Raw genomic sequence first — 23,826 nt, forward strand, 5'->3', positions numbered from 1 at the left:
AAGTGCACCGGCGTGGGAAGCAGTGCCAGACTTGCTGCTCAGTAGCCTTGTTTGATGCTGTCAAGCTCATGTCCTAAGAGATGCGTAACAGGAGTCTGCAGAAGCTGAGACCGTCAGCACTGTTCCGTTGTTGCCATACAGCATCTCAGCAAGTCTGTGGGTTTTGCTTCTCCCGGGCTAGGACTCCTCTGGGTTCAGCCTGGGCCAGACCCTCTTTGCAAATAGCAGTAAGAAATGCTGGGACAGTTATTCCAGGATAGCCCAGGGCCAGCTGCAACAAAGCCTTAATGGTGGAAGGGTTGCTATATGGACTGACTGTCATCTCACAAGGGGAGGAGGCTGAATAATCTTTCTTCTCTGCTTCCAGATAAATCTGTTTACAGATAAAATGCTGATACGTGCCTTGATCCTCAGTTCCTGGTGATAAGTCTTTCAAGTATTCAAGAATGCTGTTCTCTCACAAATTTATACATATTTTCTTCTACTTTTTATCAGTCTTATCTATGTGTGTTTGTCTCTCACTTTGTGTTTATACAGTGCTTGATGCAATAGGACCTTAGTCTAATAGAGAAAGTAATAACCAGGTTTTTAAAATTTAGGATACTCCATCCATCCAGACAGCAGTTTGTTGGTGCTGTTTAAAGTGAAACTGGAAAGAAATAAGCAATTAAACAAGGGATCACAAAGAAAGGTAATCATGCTGGTTTTTTCAGAGAGGTAGTGGGTGTAAAAGCGTATGAATACCTTGCTGTAGCACTCAGTGAGGCTTTTTTGGTTTACGGCAACATGGAAATAGCACGGATGGGTCAGTATTTCTTTTGTCCACTTTCTAATCCATTTACCCTGGAAACAGAAGGGGGTGTGGATTTGCATAGCACAAGCATTTATGCTGAAGACATCAACTGAATGCTGTGAATGCTCAAATGCTCTTATTTATTTAAAAAAAAAAAGAAAACCCAGCAACAAAGCAAAAGAAAAAAACAAGTCCTTCATTATCAGTAAGTACGTGAGACGTGCCATTTCATTTATACAAGCTGTCCTGCTTTCCACAGGGCCTGCCAATCTCCTGAGTTACGCATTTATTGGAGGATGGCTCTGTGTGTGTAGGGCTCTCCTGTGTTTATTTGAATTGTCCCTGGTGTTTGAGTGGTGGAAGAAGCTGGTCACAGCACCGTGCATTACGATCCTGTGCTTTTGGCATGCTTGCCAACAGCATTTAGGTGACGTGTTTCAGATTAGGCAGCTTAAGGAGAGACTATTAAGATAGTACATGTGTCTTGGTTCATCTTCAGATGAAATTGGAGTTTCGGTTGGGTTCTCGTATACGTTGTGAAATAAGGGAATATATCAAATTTCTTCAGAAGAATTTGCAGTCTAAATAAATTTAACAAGGACTAGAAAGGAGGAAGAAGAGAGAATGCTGACTTCTCTATTTTGCAGAGGATGAATTCAGGATATACAATTAGAAGACTTGGCTTTGCTAACTCAGGTTAGTTGCATCTCGATAAAAATCGTTAAAAGTGAACAATCCCAAATACCCAAGCCATCAGTATTTAATTCCACTGGCTGTCTCATAGGGAAATTAGGACTTTCCATGGAAATTTTATCTTCTATCAGATTTTATCCACTGTTACTTAGCTTAAAAACATATCTGCCTTCACAGTTGAAAGCAAAATAGTGACATGGTTGTCCCACAGCACATTTCCAATTTGTTTTTCTAGTGCACTCTAAGAGCAAATGGTTGTGCTTTCTGAACACGCATTAGGTTAATTTGTGTAGTAAGGATCTGATAGCAGGAAGCCAATTAGAGTTTTCTTTTTTCCAGAGTGATAAGACACAAACTGTGAAGTTATTAATACCTCATAAATGCTTCTCTTTAATTTTTTGTGTTCATTCAGCAGGTCGTTCTTCAGTCTTGCAAAGCAAAGAAATAGGGTAGCAGTGCTGGAGATGAAGGGGACGTTTTTACCAACGCCGTTCAATACAGACACATGCCCCCGCTGCCGTAGCTTCCAGGCTAGCTAAATGCAGGTGGTGTTCCTGCGTGCCATCCAGTCTTGCCTGGGACTTTGGTTAGTGTTCCGGGACTGAGCAGTCAGGACAGGTCTTTTTCAGACGCAGGCTTCCAGGTATTACAGGATTTGGAGGCTGCCGAGTACAATAAGGAGGGGGAGTCTTCAGGAGATGCTCGGCACCTGACGATACCAGGCTTTAATCAGAATGCTGCCCTCTTTCAACATGAGCTGCTGAATCTTGTGAGCGATGTGATGTGTATCAGAGCAGATGGAACACCATTTGTTACTCGTAACAAAAATTTAATGTGGCAATTCTATCTGCAGTTCACCGCAGGACTGCCTGCTGTCATTAAACACGGAGAGCGTGGCTCAGATGCTGAACTCAAACCCTTCTGTAAGGGCTGGCATGCCCGCCTGGGTTTCGGTGAGTGCACACCTTGCAGATAACGTTGGGGTTTTCCCCCTCCCTGTGAATGAATTGGTCTGTTCTCCTTCGTACCTCTTTATGGACAGCATTGGCTGGATGAGTCATCTGCAGTCTCGATTTGAAAGCTGGTAGACCAGGAAGGCTTCATTTCTTATTTTGATTTTTATTTGTGTTTATCTTGTTTCTTTTTCCTGCAGCAGTTTAATGAGACCTGGTTAGATTTCTGATGCACAGTCTTGCAAGGCTGAAATAGTGCAATGCGGTCTTTTACTGGTGACCATCAGAGCGTGTTAACGGGCAGGTTTGCAAAATGAACCTCATGGGTGGATCTGCTGTAGATGTAGGTCTGGCTGCATCTCTGTTCCCTCTCAGGCTGTAGTACTGTTACATTTTCTTCTCAGTTCATCACCCTTTCAATCTTTTCTGTCCAAAGCTAGATGATGGGCTCTGTTGGAAGGTGAGCCTGTCTTACCAGGCTTTATTGTCTCGTAGTGAGCTCCAGTGCTTTGGGAGGGGTTTCTCCTCCCTAGCATAACTGTTCAGTTTCCTATTTGTTTTCCAGTAGACCCTATGATTTTAGTCCAGCAAGTGTCCTAACAACTGGTTCATCTTCTGTACCTGTGACTGCAGGGTCGCTTCATGGCGGTCACAGGAGATGCTGTCTTTTCCTGAGGTCTGTCACTTTGTTCTCTAGCTCCTGACCAGGTGATGTCTGACTTGCAGTAGATTCCTTGCAAGATCCGGTAGCCGATGGCTGCTGCTTTTCCAGGCTGTCCATCCTACCACATCAAGGTGCACGGTTGCTGGCTACATGGGCACCTTACCCTGGAGATCTTTGTAACTGATGCAGAGACTTGAACAAGTTGTTCTTCTAGGAGCTTGCCCCTGGCGCTTGGAGAATGTTCTAGGCTGGAACATGGATGTCCACAACATAACTCGATTAAGGTGCGTTAATCAAATCAGAGAGTCTATCTGAGTGGTGGCGGAAGCTCGTTACAGGCCTAGCTATTTGTAATTGTGTTTGAGGTGACAAACCCAGTGTACCTGAGAAGAATGTGAATACACAGAGAGCCTGGAGCAGCTGCAAGCTGTGGAGAGTGAACTGAAATGTCCGGTGGTGATGTTTAAGTTCACTGTTATTTATTCCTAAAGTGAAGGAAGAGAGGGAGGACTGCGTGGGCTGATGTTAGAAGTCTCCTATCTTCCCTGTTTTCACCAGAAAGTGCCTTTCCCATAATCTAGGTGAGTGGAAGGCATCATCGTGGTACCACTTCCCAGCAGAGTCTGTTTCCAGCCGGCCGTCGTGCTGCTGTGTTTGATAACGTGGTCTTATTAACACGGTAAAACAACCGAGTGCTCTTCTCCACCCAGCCAACTCAAACGTGCGTTTCCCTCAATGAGACTTGTTTCAGAGTTCAGGAATATTAAACCAAAACACACGCACACAATCCCAAAAAAATCCACCAGCTCAGCTGTGACCTAGCTGGACTCCGATGCTTGTGGGTTATAAGTGTTCTATAAAGTGTAGCTCTGGCTTTGATTCTCGTACATCTCTCTCCTCCCCCGGCCTCCTCGTTTCTCTAAGTTTTGTATTAGTCACCACGTAATGAGAGACCTGCAGGCAGCAGTACTCCAGGAGCAGTTTGTGATTTTTGTCTTGAACATGCCATTTTAAACAGTGAAACACATAATAAAAGCAGCTTTAACTGTCCTGATACATAGCCTTACCTGTCCCACAGATTTCCATGTATACCGCAGTCTCATTGCATCCGAGTTCCTTCCCAGTCGTGTTAACCAATGCGATAGTAACATTTGCATGTGGCTCATGCTTTTTTCACAGAGAATGGAATACATAAGGCAACCGAGGGGGAGGGAGTTGGTAGACTTTTGTTGTTATTTTCATACCTATTTCCAATGAGAGGTGGCATAATGAAAGTATTTCACTTTCATTTGGGACATGAAGAGTTAATATTTTAATAAGCAGAAATAAAAGGATGACTTGATCTACCCTGTTTCTGCAAATCAGGATCCTGTGGCAATGAAAGCTGTGTGGTCGCTAGATAGATTAAACGATACGCAGCAATGGACTGCGTGCCAGTAGTTGGTTCAATACAGCAATTTCTCACATTCAGATATTGGTTCAGGTTTGAACCTGAACTCTATAACCGACATGAGATGCCTTCTTGCCTGCATCATTCTTCACAGACCAGTGCTAATATTCCTACAACGTGACATTAGAAATGAGTAGCAAATAACAGGGAAGCGTGACCTCCAATTAGTCCTTTTCGTTGTGAATGCCAGACCATATGGAGACATACAAGTGGGAGAAATGAATGCAGCAGCTCACAAAGATAAATAGGACCTTCTGCTCAAAGCAGAGACCATCAGTAAAAGCAGATTTCTAGCTCATTATATCTTGAGTTGGGGGACCTGGTTCTGCCATGAGGAGTTGAGAAGAGGTTTTGCCTTTGGCTTCATTTTCAGTAGAATCAGGAATTCTTACACAGTGACGTGTGTAAAATGGGGTGAAAATACTGGGAGATGTTTCAGTCCTTTGGTTCATTTCTGTGTGGAGGTTATCTGTAACTTGTTGCGGGTCAGACACACACTTGCATCCTCTGATTTTGAGATCTAATCTGTCTTTCTGTCTCTCCTGTCCCATTCTGTTGACTCCACGCGTGACCGGTGGGTGTTAGTGGATGGCATTCACAGCAGAGAAGACCGAAGGACAGCAGTGCCCATAACTTTGTCTCCTCCCTTTTCTTGCAGGTGTTGTGGAAGCGTGCCTCCTGCACATGCTGAAGCGCAGGGCTGCTGGCTTCCTGCGGACTGACAAGGTGGCCGCGCTCTTCACCAAAGTTGGCAAGACGTATGCAATAGCTGGAGACGTATGCAAGAAAGTGCAGGAACTGCAGCAGCAGGTAGAAAGCAGGTGAGGCTGGGTCTGCTTGTCAGCAAAATTCATGGGGTGTATGCAGCACAGTGAGGCTACAGAGGCTGCTTGGTAAATGCAAAGGGGTCTGTCTTGGCCACATTTCTTAAAGCTTTGTCTCTTTGGTGTCTGTAACTATAAGGCAAATGTTTTTGTTAGATCAAGCTGACAGCTAGTAAAGGGGTAGAGGCTGGGAACTGGGTCTCTGGTGTTTCGTTTTGCTTCTCAGTATAGTGGATCAGCACGTCCAGCCCACACAAAGCAACAGAAGTGAACAATAAGTGGTGATTTTAGAGAGTGCTTGCAGTCAGGGTATGGTGGACCACTTTGGACCGTTGGTGGGAAGGGATGTGGGTGCCAAGACCAGGAATGGAAGATTTGTGGGTAATATGGTAGAAATAGTTAATGGATACAAAGAACGATAGGAGGAAGGATGAACTCAAGAAGAGGCGGTCAGCAGTGAGACACTTACTGTAGGGAAGCAGCTAAGTATACCCTGGACTTGAGCACAACTGAATTTGTGCTGGAGTCAGCTTGAGACTGCTGAAAGTCTTAAACTTCTTGCTAGTGGTGAGTAGTGCAATTACAGTTTTCCATGTGGTTCTGCTGACTGAATCACAGTCCAGGAGCCTGTGAGATGAGCGTCTGGTATTGTAAACTCAGGACAGGAGACTTTTTCTTCTGTTTTAGATGGTAGTGCAGTGGCACTGCTAAGCCTTAAGAGGTCTTTGCACATTGCAGGAATTTTTAACCTCTTGATTAACTTGCTGTACGAAGGACTTTGTCAAGAGAGCTTGACTTCAATGTGTGGCATTGAAGTCTTCAGTTATTAACATTGTTTAAATAAACACTTATACTTAAATTTCTCTGTAATTTTCTGGCATTTATCTTTGTTAGACTTCTAATTATCAGACTTTGCTATGTAGCTTTTAATAGGTACTTTTTTGATAGATTTTTTAATTGTGTGCCTACTGATGTAGACTGGGATTTCATTAATTTTAGTTTTTTAAATGTTGGGGGGAAAGGATGCTTTCTACTGAGAGCTGCCCAGCCTTTCCCCTCACTTAAGAGCCCACGTGAACCCTACTCTAACCACGAGAGACCTTTGGCTGTGTCCTCTAACAGAAAGGAGCAAATGAACTTAAATTCTGTGGTTTCTCAGCTCAATTTTATGTGTTTTTCAGCTATTAACAACCACAGATTTTAAGTGCTGTAGAAAATATGCACAGCAAAGAGACTCCATTACGAGATACTGCAGGGGGTGGACTCGCTTCGTTGAATGTATAAAATGAGACAGGGGTGCTGTAGCAGTCTAATTGCTCCTGAGCCTGCGGCTTAAGAAAGCCCCTGTTGAGGGTGCGATTAAACACACTTGAATTCCTCTGATGTTAGTGGTGTCCTGTGTATGCATTGACTTGGGGCTGTCACATGGCCTAATGGAGGACCAGGGGCTGTGTAAAGGCAGAGAGGAATTGCAGACCTCACTCAAGACAGCCCCCAACTATTCTATTTAGTCTTTGAACACTTTCCTGAAACGGGACCTGAGGGCTATCAAAGAACAGGATCATCTGAGAACATGGGTTTTCTACTGCACATTGTTGAAGACATCAGGGTTTCTCTTCTCATTAGGACAAAACTGCACCTTTTTTTCTGCTGTTTTAAGGGGCGGATTTGCTGGGAAAGAGATTAAGGGGGTTTGTCTTCCACTGCTGGCCCCATGCAGTGGATGGAGAGCCAAGGCAAACCTGCAGTACCGTGCAGAAGTAGGAAGCTCTCCCTGTGCTCAGCTCTGTACCCTTCTGCACCTGCGCAGTATTACCTGAAGCAGGAGTATGGGCCCATCACGAGATGTCATCGCGTGCTGTGGCAGGGCTGGCACAGCTTCACCCCGAGCTACGCCATGGACACGCAGCGTAGTGGCATTATGTATTTTAGGAGGAGAGGGTGCAGGGCAGTGCCCCACCAGTGCTGTCACGGGGGACACGGCATGGCTGGTACCACCTTATAAAATTGTGCATTGTGACTTGTTGCTGCCTGTTAGGTATTCAGTATGGAGCGGTGTTGTCATCTTGTCTTACATAACTCGTGCCGCAGGCAAAGCTCACGGGGAGGGAGGAAGGGAACAGAAATGCACGTTTCAGCTACTTTGCTAGGCAGCCGGAAAGAGAAATGGAGAGAACAGACCCATTTTCCTTTTTGTGGGTCACCTTTTAGAAACTGAAAAGCTCTAGACAGCACATTCAGCTTCAGAATCAGTCTGTGGTTCCAAATCTGTTTAGGCCATTAATTATCTCAACAGTGACAAGTGATAATTTGTGTCAGTACCACCAAAGGAGTGAAGGGAGTGTTGTCAGTATGAAAATGTATTTTGGACACCAGTACTCAGTGGCTGAGAGGTGGATGCTCGCTGCGGCAGGACACCCAGCATGGATAAGAAAACTGCTTCTTGGCGTGATGCAAATTCCAGCTCCCACCATGTGAAGCCGTGCAGTGGCATGGCATACTGGGGTCTGAGAGAGAAGTACTGTCCTGTTCCTGTGGCAAAACATCTCCCCACAGTTTGCCACTGTCCCTCACTGGACTGGGCTCAAATAGATTTTCTGGGCAGCAGAGGACTCCACAGAAAGGAATGACAACTTCCCACGTGGTGCAGAGACCACCGTGCTGAGCAGCCCCCGCGTTCTTGTTGACAGCCACGCTTGGGAAGCGATTCTGTTTTGTATAGCCAGCTTGCCATCCTGCTGCTGAAAGGCAGCATTAAGCTCCCCGTTTCTGAGGTGGACCTGTTGCTGTGCTGGCTTATGCTGTAGGAACAAGCAGGGGGTCTGGGCTGTAAGCAAGCTCCCAGCTGGCTTTGGATGCTCATTTGCTGTACTTCTAGTTTCTCAGTTTGATGTTGCTTATCTCTTAGTTGTCTTGTTGTCATTCTGTAGGTGGTAGGAGATAGGATCTCACTGCCAAGACGCTAGCACAGACTGTGCTACAGCTATATATGGTGCTTTACAGAGAGAAGGAAAAGATGGGCCTGTGCCCAAGGATTGCCTGATGATGGTATGGCAGGAGGTCCCTGGAAAAGCTCTGCCTGTCTTATCTCAAATCCTACTCCGATGCTTGGGGTCTCAGTGGGAATATCTCATGCTGAAACAGCCGTGTGCCTTCCTGGGGTCATGGCCAGTTTCAGCCTGGCGGTACCAGACAGAGCAGGGAGACAAGAATCTTCTTTTTACCATCCTCCCTGTGGCTTTTTCAACTCAGTGTGAAGCTTGCTTTGATAAGAAGTAAACTTCTGTTCATCAGGTGCTACTTATTTTCTGCTACACTTTGCATTTTGTTGGGTTTTCATTCTTTTGGATTGTATGGTCTGCAGTGGATATACAGCCTATCCCTTCCAGCCTAGTATGTGGGAGTTGTGGAGGAGCTCAAATGTTGGGCTTTTCCTAGAGCTTCAGAAGTAGAAAAGATATTTTTGGTAGGTGACTACCTAGCCTGAGATACCTAATATAGGCCTGTTTGGGGGCTTTTTTTAGAGCTTGTTGAGCATCTGTCTGTGAATTAGATAATCTTTACAGACTTCTATTTGTAACTCAGAACTGAGGCAGCCTAAGTCATTAGAGCCACGATTTTCAGAAAATCCCTGATGATGGACTGACTAAAACTCCGCACCCCAGTGGTAGTGAGGGCTAGTCCAGTCACGTAGACAGCTATATACAGATACATGTTTTGTCAGACACATGTTGTGTATTCCGACACCTCTCCATGCGGTCTTTCACTGGAGAGCTTTCTGTGAGAAGAAGAGTCTGAATTCTGACTGCTTTTACTTTATTTCCTTTTGCAGGAAAAACCAGGCAAATGGGCAGGAGCCCCTCAAGAGGCAGGGATCAACCACAAGCAAAGCGCCTGTCCTGACACCTCAGGCCATCAAACACATATGGGTTCGGACAGCATTGATTGAGAAAGTGCTCGACAAAATTGTGCAGTATATTGTTGATAACTGCAGGTAAGGAAAGAATCAGAAGCACAGGGGTTTGTTGGACTGATGTGTGTAGGTATCTGCAACAAGGGATTTCATCAAAAGTCTTCAGCAAACTGATGTGATGCAAACTTCTGGTAGGAAGAAAACCGGATATACGGACATCTGGAAGAAATTGTACTTTTGTTTTGAATCATTGATGTGTTTCAGACTTAAAAAGATGTTAACAGCCATACAGCTTCCCAGAAATCAGCTAAAAAGCTAACTTGCAGTTTATTAAGGACTTCTTTTTTCTAAAGTTGGCAATATTGAACAGTGCTACCATAAAGCATTCAGAAGCATGTGAAGCCCTGGTCCTTTCCACTTGCTTAGGCACCTTAGATTTCAGTAGGTATTAGGTGCCAGATTCTAATGGGACCCAGATCTCAGCGACTTAGTGGAATAGAAATGTCTTCTAAGAGGTCAGGAGTGCTTAATTCACTTACATTAGTTAAAAATAATCCTTTGAAATTTCAGGATGTCAGGGAAGAAAATGCCCTTTGTAAGTAAAAGAAGGGGAAATGAGTTTAGAACAGGAGTTAATGACATAAACCCTTAGGGCTGTGGAAAAAGGTTCTTGTAATCATGTTTCCTTTTTAGAAAATTCAAATTTTGTGTAAAGTGCATCTTCCCTTGCAAAACTAGAGAAGAGCATCAATGCTTTATGGATGTAATCCACAGGGACTTTTTTTAAGAGGAAGAGACAAGTCCTCCTTATTCTGTCACATATTCTATCATCACTTCCTACTGTCAAGCATTAGCTTTGGTTTCCCAAGAAACCTTCCTACCCTCACATAACTGATAAAGAAGAATTACGGGGCACATGGAGGACAATTTCCCATAAGAAGAGAAAGGTAGGAACCCTAAAGCTTGATGTGGTCCCAGAACAGTACATCTGTGCTCACTGCCATTGAGATTTGTTCTCTGAGGTGCTCGGGTAATTCTGCACTGGGGGGACACATTCTAGGCTGTCCAAAGCCCATGGGTCTGAACAAGGAAGAGAGCTAGGGCAGAGGAACTTATTTTCACAGTATTTTCCAAGTTTGCATTACTGTTTTCCTTGTCATATGCTTTATTTTCATGATCTATCTTGCCACTAAAAAGAAAGAGAGTGGAAGAAAGGTCTTTGTGCTGTTCAAAGAGAACTGTTGCTCTGGGATATCTAATCCAGTTTGTTTTAGGAGCTGTGTGCGGAAGAGACGGTGGGAGGGTTGGCTGTGCCCCAGAGACATCGGTAATGCAAGCATTTTAGTCCAATGTATCAGTATGTCTGCTGATACATGGATACAAAGATTTTTAATTTCTTTTTCCACATCATTCACCTGCAGACGTGACAAGAGAGTCCAGTCTCACTTGTTCCATTACTATGTATTGTAGATGTTCATCTTACTGCTGTCTCCATCTGTTCAAATGAGTTAGGATCAGGTCCTTAATTGCAGGTGTGTGATTTTGAGAACCGGACTTAGTGAATAAAACGACCCTCTTCATAAGGCTTGTTTCCATGCACTTTGTGACATTCCTGCTCAAATGCTCCATGTTTAAGTCCTTCAGTCAGTTCTGTTCTTGAGGAAGAGAAGATGGGTTAGAGTTGAGCCCCATCTAGTGGAAGAGACAGCAGAGGATAAGGACAGTTCAAGAAATTTGGGTGGTTTGATTTTTTTTGGCTATGTGGTTTTGTAAGTCAGCTTTGCCTGCTGTGATGGGAAGACTTTGGGGTCATTGCAAGAGCTACTATTTGTAGTAGTTCATTGTTCTTGACAGTGTTTCAAGATTATTCCTCGCAGATGGAAGAGATGTTTAAGAATGTGTGGATCTTTTGGTCTCTGTGGAAAACTGACAAAATTGCTTGCAGAGAGTTATTGTTTGTCTCCATATTGCATTAGTGCCCAAAGCCCCAGATCAAATATACTGGGTAAACACATTTAGCAAAAGGCAGGCTCCTGCCTCTCAAGAGCTCAGTTCAAAAATAGATGAGGCAGAATGAGCATACCGAGAGGAAGTGACTTGCCTGAGATTACACAGCTGGTCGGGGCAGAATGTGGAGATGACAAGTAGGGTGGTGGTCATCTTGTTATCTATAGAAGTCTGGAGTGTAGGTTTATTGAGCTGGTTGTTCTGGGCTCCCTTTATGCTCCACGGAGATATAGTTGATGTTACTATACAGTTTAGGAAATGATCTAATTCTAAACCAGATGTCTAAAACAGGCCAAATGAATTTCTCCATAGCCTTCCTGTGGTATATTTTAATGATCTTTAAAACTAGTTCAGGACACACCATGTTGTAAAAGCCTTCTTTACCTGCAACCCCAACACAACATTTCTTCTTTACGAGATCAGTAGGTGAGCCAGTCGAGCTCCATTAGAGCTTTTAGAGGAGATGCATGCATCGGTGATTTCTAGGTCATCCTAGCAACTGCTCTTCCTCTGCCTGGTCAGGACATATATGGGGTTTGGATCCCTTTGGTCCTATCTCTAGCTGTTTAGATACGCCGTTTTCTTATCAACCCACTGTTACAAAATAACAGCCAGTGTTTTTAACTGATCTCTGATCTTTTATTCCTAGTAAATATTATGAAAAAGAAGCTTTACTGGCAGATCCTGTTTGTGGCCCGATACTGGCTTCTCTCCTAGGTAAGTTCTTGCAAAGTGACTTCTTATGCTAAAGAAATTGAATTGTTTCTTAAAACATTTTGTATTATGATGGTGTTACAAAAGGTGATTTTTCTCTCTAGCATGTAGTTTAACTATTTCTAATAGAGCAACATAGATGGTGTTGTTTTGTTGCTTATGAGACCAGTAGACACCAATCATCTGTTTTTATTATTAATTATTGGTTGGATCTAAGAACAGAACGGGAATGGCTTTTTACTGAATGCTTGCTAGCAGATTGTAACTGCTAATGCTGCTATGGCAGAGTATTGTGTTCTACAGGAATGTTTTTATACAGCCCTAGATAATAGGACCTGGTACGTTGTTATATGTATTGTCTATATTATGGGCTGATCCTGTAGGATCATTAAGTGATTATTACTATTGACTTAGCTTGAGAAAGAAATCTTGCTTTCAGTACTTGGCCAGCAGGATAAGACTAAGTATGTTTCTGAACCAACTCAGAAGGTTTCTCTCCTGGGCTGTTTTCTTAGTTGGACCCTGCGCTCTGGAGTACACCAAGCTAAAAACAGCTGATCACTATTGGACTGACCCTTCAGCAGATGAGCTTGTTCAGCGACACCGGATTCATGGAGTGCATGGCCGCCAAGACTCTCCTTCGAAGCGCCCGGCCCTGGGAGTAGGTATTTACTGTGTAGCTGTTTCTGAGTTAAGGCACAGGTTAACAGAAAAACAACCCCAGCAGGGAGAAATCTGAACTTAGAACCACCTTTCTTTTCTCTTCTGAAACGGAGCCTTTATCACAGATTAGAAGTCCATTTGGGCCCAAATGTCCTCTTTATCTGTATGTAGAAAAGTTTGAGATCCAGGACTAAATTCTGTGGCTTTTGACACTTTTGATCTGACCAGGTAGTTCTCAAGAAATGATGAGCTGCCTTGGCCAGGGGTAAGAGCCCGAGTCATTTCTCTGCAAGGTCTCCTCGCTCCAGAAAGAAGTTCCACTCTACAGAGATGGGTGTAGATGGAATTGTTCCTGGTTTATTGGCCTGCAAGTACGGTCATTCCTGTCCTACGTGATCTGCCCTGACTGTGTTTATGTGTGTGCACTAGATCCGGAAACGGCATTCAAGTGGGAGCACGTCAGAAGATCGCTTTGCTGCTTCAGCAAGAGAGTACGTGGAGTCTTTGCACCAGAATTCCCGAACACACCTTTTGTATGGAAAAAACAATGTCCTGGTCCAGCCGGTGAGTACGAAGAGTTTTGGGCCAATGCACACAGCTGCTGCCTGGCTGTGACCTGAGAAGTCAGTAGTAAAGGTAAGGATATAACCCAGGCTTGTCAAGGACTCGCTTAGTGTCTTGTCCTCAGGCCAGTGCTGCCTTCCCCCTTGACTCTATTATGCTGAGGTAGATTAAGATGTGACGAATGCTTTTCACTGCCTGACCAATGTGAACTGTTCCTATAGGTAGGAACAGGCATATGGCACTGTATTTCATAAACCCAGTGACTGTACTGTGTTTTTTCCCCTCTTTCTAAATAGCAGCATTAAATACCAGTACTTTTGGTGTTAAGGTTTCCCTTGGCAGTTCCTAGATAATGCACTGCTCTGGAACTTGTGGGGCACAGGGAGACAATTGATGAGAAAAATGACAATTATAGTTGTGCACTGTGTCACCTGGACTGTCTGTCTTTTGCTTCTGTGAACAGAAAGACGACTTGGAGGCGATTCCTGGGTATCTCTCCCTTCATCAGTCAGCAGAGAGTTTGACTTTAAAATGGACTCCGAATCAGCTGATGAATGGAACACTTGGAGATTCAGAGCTGGAGAAAAGGTAGTCATTGCATTCAGGAAAAGGTCAGAGGCATTCATGGCGTTTATTTCCTATACACTTGATAATATGACATGTGTAACAAGGCTGATTTAATTGAAGGGCTTCTGAATAGTGCATCACTTGAGGTGTCAGGCAGCTTGGGTTCCGTTCCTGTTTTGCCACGGATTAAGCAACTTTCCAAAGGTCCTGTAATGCACTTGAATATAAGGCCTTTCAAAAGGAACACAAAAGCCCACTTTTCCAAGTGTTCAGGAGAAAAGGCTCCACACTAACTTCCATCATTACAATTCCAGTACCTCCCTTCAGAGGGTCACAAATCACTTGGCTAGCATGGCTAATTTCAGCCTCACAAGAGAGACCTGAATGTCATTGTCTTTCGTTAGATCAGTTATTCATCTAATTTGGCCTTCTGCTTCAATGGAAAGACAGGTACTTGAGCCAGGCAGGTATGTCTCCTCAGGGAATGCTTCCTTCAACCCCAGAACAGTGCTCTCGAATGCTTAATCCATTCCATTCTTTTTCTAAAACTTCACGTGTATTTTAATGAACTTTAATGAAGCCCTCTACCCTTGCTTTTATTGCTAAATTCTATCAAGGTTGTTCTCAGAAGGATTCAGAGCTGTTTCCAGTGTTTAATCTGTAAGCTTAAGCCCCAGTGGATTTACTTGCTGCTGCCCATAAATCACATGTGCAAGACAGAACGAACCTGGCTGTCCTGAACCCCAATGACAAGACCTTGATGAAGTCTGTGCCCTGGGCGTTTTAACCTTAGCCAGAGCATTGTTGTACCCTGGTATTGGGGGGGAGGGAGGTTATGGAAAGGCTGCTGCCAGGTGCATCCACTGTGGAGAACTAGTTCCTCTGCCTTTTACTTGACTATTAAATTTACCTTAATTGACCCAATTTAATAAGCAGTTATTAGCTTAGCAGAGTCTTTTTATTGGGTGCTTGGAACTGCAAGCACTCCTGAATATGGGGGGAAAAAAAAAATAATGTTTCCTGCACTTTTTCCTTCCCTATTAGTGTTTACTGGGACTACGCATTAATAGTGCCGCTCAGCCAGATCGTCTGCATTCACTGCCATCAGCAACGTAAGCAAAAACCTTCTTCTCATGGGGGTGCTCCCAAAGCCCCTTTCTGCCAGGTGAATGTTACTGCTGCTGCATTTTATATGGTGCCTGTTAGGGGTTTATTGCAAAAGGAGGCAGACCATTTTTCTTCTTCAGATGTCTCCACTGAAAGGCCTGGTAAGAACTCCTCTGCCTAACGCTGCTCCAGTTGTCAACTGCTTTCTGTGCTCTTCGGTTTTCCTGTGTGCTGTGTTTTTTCCGAGTCATTTGTGTAGAACAGCACTGATGGGAAACTGTCAGCAGCAGGTATTAAATATAGCAGCTTTGGCTCTGTTCAGCGTGACACTCCATCCCTGGACCATTACAAGAAAGGAGAGGGCAGGGGGGAAAGCAGGTCTGTCACCTGTGTCTCTAGTGGGATCACCAGCCTGTGGGAAGGGGGTGCATGTAACCAGGGCCAACCTTGGCCACCCTCTGACCATCCAGTTCTCAGTAGCCCATTCTGCTCAATGCAGGGAGAGGAATCTGAAACAAAATGTCTCTCCCGCTGCTTTTCCTTACCACAAGCTTTAAGTCAAAATCACAAAGCAAAGAACTTTTAGAAATTTTGTTTGGAGTCAGATTTGAGTTACAATTGAAGAACCTTTTGAACTAAGAGCCTGGTTTAGAAGACAGTTTATGTATAGTGCTTTAAAGTGCATAAGCAGGAGAATCACTTGAATGATCACTTCTCCTCCCTCAGTGTCATTAACGCTTCTAATGTGTTATGGACGTATGGGGATGAGTGTTAAAATCCAGAATCCTAGCTGGCAGAGGATGACAATTGCAGCATTCATTCAGGTCCGTTTGCCTCGCTTCGATCAGCTTCCCCAGGAGACTTCGTGCCTGCCCAGTATTTCACTGACCGGCCAGACGCATCCCCACTCCGCTTTGTGGCAGTTCCTTCGGACAAGGGGAATTAAATGACAGACGTGAAATGGGACAGCCTTTGTTGTTCTTCGCTGAGAAAGCTGGTTCAGTAACAGGTGTCAGGCATACACACAACATGACTTTTGTTGTTTGCACAAGATGACAGACACGTGCACAGCACCTAGCTACCAGACTGGAACTTGCCCAGCTGTGTTGTGGAACACATCCCGCTCTACCCAGGTGGCTCCAGATCCCTCAGTCATTCAGTTTTGGAAAAGGAAATGACGAACCTAATTCACTTCTATTCTTTTGAAAATTGTACAAGATGCAGATTATTATGCTTAAAAGAGTATCCAGAGCCCAGGGTGGTTTTCCTTATTTGTGCTAAATTTCTAGTGATGGTGAAGATAGATGAGCAAAACTTACAATGGGGAATGTGACTTGCCAATTCTTACACAAATAAAGCTGACAGCCTCTGATTATACCCGTTAGGTTGGGTTTCATTCTAAATTGTAGGTCCTTTGTTAAGTTATGTCATACACCAGAGACTTAATTATTTATTATATTAGTGTTCAGAATCACTTTAAATGTTTCTGCATGAGGCCTGTCAGAGTTTGCCTGTATTTTGAGCTTCTTTAGGACTAGAGGACTGAGATAATCCTTAGGTTGCACTGTAACTTGGAGGTTTATTTATCTACTTAGAGATGCTCATAAATAAAACTTACTGTGAAAGTAAGAGCAACAAATAGAGGTTCTGATGTAACAAGTGTGGACTCCCCTTGTCCTCCTTTGCAGCAGAAAGCAGATGGACATTAGTCCTGGTGAGTCAGGATGGAACTCAGAGACCTCCGCTGCACTTTCCCCAAGGAGGCCACCTCCTCGCATTTCTTTCCTGTCTGGAGAATGGTCTTCTGCCTCGTGGTCAGCTGGAACCACCACTTTGGTCCCAACAGGGCAAGGTATTACCTTTTCTGATGAGCTCTTGTGTTGGGGCTGAGCTCAATGTCTTTGTTCAACCAGCATCCTGCTCCACAGTGTTATTGTAAAGCAGCTGGAGAGCAAAGTGGGAGGCAAAGTAACTCCACTTAGTCCAATTTGATTCTTATACAGATAGTCTATAAAAATTGTTCATACCTTCATTGCCACATTTAGCAATAAACCGGAATCTGCTATTGTATCAAAATATGAATCCAAACGATAGGGACTGGGACTCAAATGGACAGGGACATGCTTGCTGTCAGAGGCTTGGATTATTGAAGAAGCTGGTGCCCAGCTCCCATGGATTACAAGAAAAAGCTGTGGTTTAAGTACACAGAAAAGTTGTGTTAAGTACCCCTGAACCACCTGCTGCGTACAATTCCTCTGTTGTTTCCTCCCTCACCTCCTCCCAGCGTTGAAGGTTTAGTTTTAAGATGCCAAATGTCTGAAGTTCTTAGTTTGCTGTGCTCTTAGTCATTGGTAGCTGAATGTACGGAATCATTATTTTCTCTAGGGTAAGGTATTTCCAAAGCTTCGAAAACGGAACAGCAACAAATCAGTGGACCTAGAGGAAATGCCAGCTGAAGACACTTCAACAGACTATGTGTTCAGAATTATCTATCCAGGACACAAGCATGATAACAGTAAGTGCCTTTGTTCTGCTTTGTTAAAAAAACCAGAGAGTCAGTCAAAAAAACCCCTAAGAAAACCTTGAAGTAATATCCTGTGAAGTAATCAAAGGTAACAGACAAGCCAGGTTTTTGTAGGGGAAAAAAACCAATCTATTGCAAAATTTCATTGTGTAATAATTGTGATCAACAGGTACAGCTTACTGTAGGTTTCCTTAATGCAGTGAGACTTGTTATCTTAGTGGAAATGGAGTTGAGGTGGGGAATCTTATTTATATTTACTCTGTGTTTTGCAGAGGAAGTTTTCAAAATACTCCCCTGGGCTTGCAAACTGAGACTAAAAGCAAAAAGATTGCTTGACTAGCCAAGAGCAGTTCTGCTCCCAAAGTGAGGATATTTTTATTGGCCATGCTGCTTGCTTATAATGTTGTTGTTAGAAAAAAAAAAAAACATAAACTCAACTCTTAAAGTACCCCCAGAACTCCCTGGGCTAAGGTTTCCTGGCTTGGAAGCAAGAACTTAACAATGGACAAATAAAGGCCCTTCCAAGGAAACTAAATGAATTCCCAAGCACCAAACCACCTCATGTCATCAGTGAATACAAATTCCTTACGTGCGAGAAGGCATTTGAGCTAGTTCTCAAACAGCATGTTCAGTTTTATTCCCCTTGGCAAAGAAGCAAGAATTTCCCAGGAAGATCAGACCCTAAAGTTCACAGGGGATTTGGATTTACTGCTCATATTGGGGCTTACTGCAGCTGAAAAAGCAGAAATCTCACCTGAACCCTCCTTACCCCAGGGGACTGAACCACAGTGGTGGCCATGCTTTATTAGGGCTTCTGGATTTGCACAGGTAAGTTCATGCACACACCAGCAAAAGCACGTTCAGCCTTTGTCTGAATCCAGGGGGCTGCAGATTCGGTGGGCACATTCAGCACAGACCTGCCCGTTGAGTGCAAGGCAGAGCGAGCTGGCTCCTGCCTCGAGCTTCCTTAGGAGGAAGCCTGTACTTGCATGTTTGCAGTGCCAGAGCTGGGGAGCAGAGCGTTTGCTGTCCGGCTGCAGCTGGCACAGGTTTCAGAGTGGAAGAGAGGCCATTGCTAGGGGCACGGTGAAGGAGAGAAGCTAGTTGGAGCCCAGAATTCCCATGGAGTTTTGCTAAAAAGCATACTCACCTACTGCAGGCTGGCATTGGGACTTTCCTTCATTGCCATGGTGTGATGTGTGCTCTGGGAACACATCCTGTGCACAGTCAAAAGCTGGCCTGCGTTTGGTGGAGCATGCTTTTTTTCTGTAAGAAACTCGTTTTTCATACCCATTTACAGGAGCCTGCGCCTTCAAGAAGAGGGCAGGATTCCAGTCCTTTGTCTTTGCTGAACATGTCCTTTTGAGCTTTCCCGCAGAATTGAGTTCTCTCTTCTTATGCTCCTCTTTCACTATTTTCTTTGAGCAGTAACTATTAACTACCACCACTTAGCTGCCAGCCGCTCTGCCTCTGTTGACGATGACGAGGAGGAGGAAGATAAGCTACACGCAATGCTATCAATGATCTGCTCTCGGAACCTCACAGCTCCTAATAGGATGAAAGGTTTTTATCCTCCTCCCCCTGTGTCCCAGAGCTCTATTGCAGCTCGTTCCACTGATGCATACAACAGTGTTGGCATTATTCCGGGGAGAAACATTTCACTCACGCTATGAGATCTGGAGATTTAGTTGACTGTGCAGAGAGGCTGGGAATATGCTCACAACCTACGGGAAGCGGAAGCAACAGCATCTTCCCTCTCCTTTGAGCGTGTGTGCTGCTGAACAGACAAACCTTCTCTCCTGCCAGGGGCTTCCTGCCCCTGCCTTCATGAAAGCTGGATACTCGAGCATGTTCTCACAAGAGAAGGGGGAGTATAATAGTTCTTTGTGTTCTCCCTCTGTGAGTTAGTTGCGTACAGCGTAACAGACTGGGGAGGCAGCCTGGTATAGGAAGGATCAGAGGTAACCATTACAGCAACAGCAGTGATGTGCTGGGCAGAGTCAGAAACGGAGTGTGCCTGTGCAGGCAGAATAGGGCAGAAGTGTGGTGAGTTCCAGTCTGAGCCCAGGGATGGGGCAAGTGTGCATGTTCCACACTTCGGATGCCTCTGTAAGGTAGCAGAAGTCTGCGGAGAAGATCGTACGGAGATGCAATACCTTTCTATGGTCAGGTACTTTCATTCCACTTCTTGCATTCATAGGTGAGGTGGGTTTGAGATCATCACCTGCAACACTGTCCACCTTCCAAAAGTTTGTCATCTAATTCTTTTCCTAAAGCAATTAATAACATCTGTATTAAGGTGGTATTCTCAGGAAGCATATGTATTGGCAGGCATTCAGGACCTAGTATCGTAGTTCTGAGAAGACCTTGCTTCCTCAAAGGAGGAAGCTGAACGGTGTACAAACTAATCCATCCCCCAGGCCAACCCCTCCTGCACTGCTCCGATTCCAAGGCTGGCAGTTGTTCAGAAGCCAGGCAGGTGTTGTCGAGGCCTCTCCGCTGGTCTGTGTGAAATCTCTCCCTCCTGCAGGCTTACCAGTTACTGCACAGCTTCAATACCGACAGACTTGGGCCTCGACACCTCTTGAGTGCGTGTGCCGAATCTGGCATCCTCCTGTTATAATCAAAACAGCAGCCTCTACCTCTTCCTAATAACTGGAGTGTGTCAGCAAGAACAGAATTGTCTCTGTTACCAGGCTGTAAAGTAGCTGTCAAGTTTGACATCTGCAGAGGAAGGAGAGCAACTGCTTGCAAGTTTGGCTCTTGTCTATATTTTTTATTCGTGCATTAGCATGAACACGCTTTTTCTGGTATTTCTGTTTCCTAAGAAAAACCCAATGTATCTTAACTCCAGATAAGATGCTCATACCTTTAAATAGTGGAGCAATGAGTTTAGTTCCAAATGGATGTTAGTCTGGTCTGACTGTAGGAGACAGCAATTGCCCTGCATCTCTGAGTAGTGCTTAAGTTCTGTTTAGCTAGGGTATGAACGTGTGTTCAGGGAGATCCTCCTCATTTCTTGTAGGCTGCCCACACACTTATCCCAAGGTAGTAGCCCCTAGAAACTGATAAAGCCCAGCCCAAGTTAATACAGAGTTCTTGGAAGATATGGGTGGAAAGAAACTCCAAAATACAGCATTCCCCTTGGAAAAAGATACCGTTTCAGGAAGTTTCTGTGTGTCTTAACTAATCACGTCTGGATGTGGGTGATAATGGAAAGGACGAAGGTCTAACACTGCCACATACACGTGCAATCTAAAGCGTAAGAAACACAATTTAGTCTTTTTCCGGTGATGGAAGTTTTAAGTTATCCCACTAAAACAGCTGTCAGATATCTGCTTTTGCTTATTTAATCTTGACAGTAACGGTGTAGTTAGGAATGTGTTTGCTGTTTGAGTAGTGATTCTTGCTGAACTAGAGTGGATTGGCTGTTGTCTCTCCAGCAGCATCCCAATTCAATAATGACAACACTGTTGTAGCAGGTTTGCTAGCCATTTGCTTTTACATTTTGCAACATGCTCGACTTTTGCATGTAGCTGAAGTTACAGATAACACCACTACAATTAATAAAAGATGCTGTTCACTCTAATTCTTCACTGCTTCAGGTACCTTTCATCTGAATCTTTAGGTTCTGTGGGGTTCTTTCCTTGTTTCTCTAAAAAATAAAATAAAAAATTAAAACTGAAAAACCCACTTTTCTTGTCTGTAGAGGGGAGGCAAAAAATAATGATCTAAAAATGTTTGTCCAGTGGTTTTTATTTGAACCCAATAAGAAGCTGCAATAAATACTGGGTCATTCAGCTCCTTCCTGAAGAATTAAGGTGAAGAGCATTTTTGCATCACACTTTGTTTTGTGAAATGAAATACACATGACTGCTTCCGCATGAGCCTGTGCTTTTTCTGTTAACAAATGTTTTTACTCCACTCCTTCCTCACCTATGCCCACTTTCTGATAGGCACTACTAAAATGCTTTATGCTACCTTGATTTAAAATGCATGAGATGGTTTGGAATTGCCCCTACCACCACCCATCAAATGTATGTTTTAAAAGCACGGCCCAGGGGACTGGATTTTACTTACAAATGTTAATTTTAGTGACATACAGTATTATGGCATTTGCCTTAATTTTAATCATGGGTGAGCTGAAAGGCCAGTTATTTATTATGAATCAAGAAATGCACAAGCTGAAATGCCAGCTGGGAAAGTTGGAGAGCTGAAGCCAAGCTTTCTGAAGGCAACTGGTGATTTTTTGGGGTTGTCTTCCTGAAGCTGGTTAATAAGGCAAATAAATTTGGTGGAGCAGGGATAACTCAAGAAGCTGCACTGTACTGTTGGATCACATTTTCCTGCAGAGAATCCTACTCTTATAGTGTTGACATTAGTAGGACTTGAACTATCCTTCAGCGCTCAATATTTTAGGATCTGGTTTAAGGGGGAAAGAAGTATCCTTTGAAAATAACTGAATCAATTTTTCTTTATTTCTTTTAATTTCTTTTCTGCTCAAACTTTCACTCTAGCTGGACTAGCAGTGACACGGCTGATTCCAGGAACTGCAAAATGAAATTCTGAGACCTGAATTAAATAGAAGGTCAGATTAGATGGTCTCTACTGTAGCATTACACAACAACCATTTTTAGATGTTACTAGAACAGCCTTTTCTCTGTTCTTTTGAAACATGAACCGGGATGTGCATGGGCAAGAAAGGGGGAAATGGTGAAGGGATCTGACTTCACGGGAAGTGACCGTGCGCAGCATGCAGCTGGTTTAGGTGTGCCGAGAGCTATTTCTGAGGTCACTAGGACGGTGCTCTCCCCTTTTTGGAACTAAGGTTCAGAGCCTGCTGAGAAGTAAAGCATGAAGCCATCAGGATGCACAGAAGGAAGAGGGGGAAAGAAGAAAAAAGGTTGATGGCTTGCTGTTTTGTTTGTTTTTTTCCCCTAGACACCAGCGAAATGATAGAGATGCAAGGCTTTGGGGCAAACTTGCTTTCGTGGCAGCTGGAGCACTGCAGCCAAGGCTCCTCATGTGTCTCCTGTTCCACGGGCAGCTCTCCCTATGATATACCCAGCTGCTGCAACTGCATCCACGATAGGTAAGCACGTTGTGCAGAGAGCTTGCCTGGGAGGCTTGGTGCATGCCACAGTTAAAAGCAGGGAGGCTTTATTGGTTGCAGCACCAGAGACAGAGAGTAACAGTTTTCAAGTAGTTGTTAACACAAAAAATGGAATTATACAATAGGAAATTCAGTTTATTAAAACTAATGTATTAAACTACTCTCAAGTCACATTTTGATAGAAAAATTGCAACTAGTTCTTTTGTCTAGTTTAATATAACTCAGCTCTGGAAGCGTTTTCTTTAACAAGTCATTAACAATTACAACAAAGGGCAACGATTCATCTAATTTGACAAGGACTTTCACAATGCACCTGCAGCAGTTGTAGCTAAATGCACCGGGTGAATCTTTTGGGCCAAAATGCTGGTGGGGAAAATGCTTTATAAAGTGTAATTTCTCGTTATTGTTGTCCTTTAGCTAAATAAACCTTGGTGCAGAGAAAGAATTGCTATGTGTAGGTCATAGGGATCAGCATAAAATTCATGATGATGTCTGTCCCCGTGACCTATCGTGTTCCTGTTAACGTGTCTCCACAGAACGCCGTTAAAGATGCTGTGTGAAAGCATGAAGAGGCAAATAGTTTCCAGAGCCTTTTATGGATGTAAGTGAAGCGTCTTATATCCAGCCCTTGTGGTGTCCATGTGCTCAGCTAAAAAACACGTGATGTTTGTTTTAGAAAGCAGTCCAACCCCAAATTTCTTCTTGTGAGTCAGATCACCACAGGACAGTAGGGTGGACATGACTCAAGTATCATAGCTTCATAATTCCATTATTTGTGGGTTTTGCACATAGCAATGGGAGAATTGATGCTTAGTGAAGACAGAATGTACTTTTACAGTGTAATGTAATACTCAGATATTACTACTCTGTGTAAGATTTATTTAGTCGTTGGCTGTGTTGTAATTCTTCATTCTTATACAGTACAATGCAAGTTTAGTCCATATAGAATTATTAGTGGCAGGTTTAAAATGTTACAGCTTCATCTTCAAAAAGGGGCTGCTGACATTAGGTAGATCGCTCATTTATAAAAGTCTTCCTCCTGCCCCAACCGCAGGGCTTGCCTACTGCCGCCACTTGTCAACAGTGCGAACGCACCTCTCTGCCCTCGTGAACCACACTATTATCCCACCTGACAAACCCTCCAGTGCTGCAGGAGGCCTGACTAAAGAGGTCTGGAGCAAGTATCAGAAGGACAAGAAGGTAAGGAACAGAATACCTTTACGATCATTAAACTAGCTCCTGTACGCTGCTGCGTGGAGCGTGGTATCCCTTAGAAC

General features: G+C 43.9%; 1 protein-coding gene across 11 annotated transcripts in view; it reads left to right on the top strand.

Annotated features, from left to right (window-relative positions):
* Positions 1-23,826, top strand: part of SGSM2 (small G protein signaling modulator 2) — a 63,708-nt gene that overhangs the window by 23,975 nt on the left and 15,907 nt on the right. For 4 of the 11 annotated variants that reach the window (XR_008579836.1, XR_008579837.1, XM_054847107.1 and 1 more), the window contains exons 3-15: positions 5,212-5,374; positions 9,210-9,371; positions 11,947-12,014; positions 12,527-12,672; positions 13,104-13,238; positions 13,702-13,826; positions 14,850-14,917; positions 16,601-16,764; positions 17,298-17,427; positions 18,865-18,999; positions 22,378-22,528; positions 23,086-23,150; positions 23,604-23,749. Coding sequence is in view for 9 of the 11 variants with exons in the window: in XM_054847107.1 (XP_054703082.1) it covers positions 5,212-5,374; positions 9,210-9,371; positions 11,947-12,014; positions 12,527-12,672; positions 13,104-13,238; positions 13,702-13,826; positions 14,850-14,917; positions 16,601-16,764; positions 17,298-17,427; positions 18,865-18,999; positions 22,378-22,528; positions 23,086-23,150; positions 23,604-23,749 (1,658 nt within the window). In the remaining 2 variants the exon portion in view is untranslated. The remainder of the gene's footprint in view (positions 1-5,211; positions 5,375-9,209; positions 9,372-11,946; positions 12,015-12,526; positions 12,673-13,103; positions 13,239-13,701; positions 13,827-14,849; positions 14,918-16,600; positions 16,765-17,297; positions 17,428-18,864; positions 19,000-22,377; positions 22,529-23,085; positions 23,151-23,603; positions 23,750-23,826) is intronic. The other 7 variants (XM_054847108.1, XM_054847112.1, XM_054847115.1 and 4 more) reach the window with 5 other exon arrangements.

This window comes from Grus americana, chromosome 19, assembly GCF_028858705.1.
Source record: "Grus americana isolate bGruAme1 chromosome 19, bGruAme1.mat, whole genome shotgun sequence".
In the NCBI taxonomy this organism is placed as follows: Eukaryota; Metazoa; Chordata; class Aves; order Gruiformes; family Gruidae; genus Grus; species Grus americana.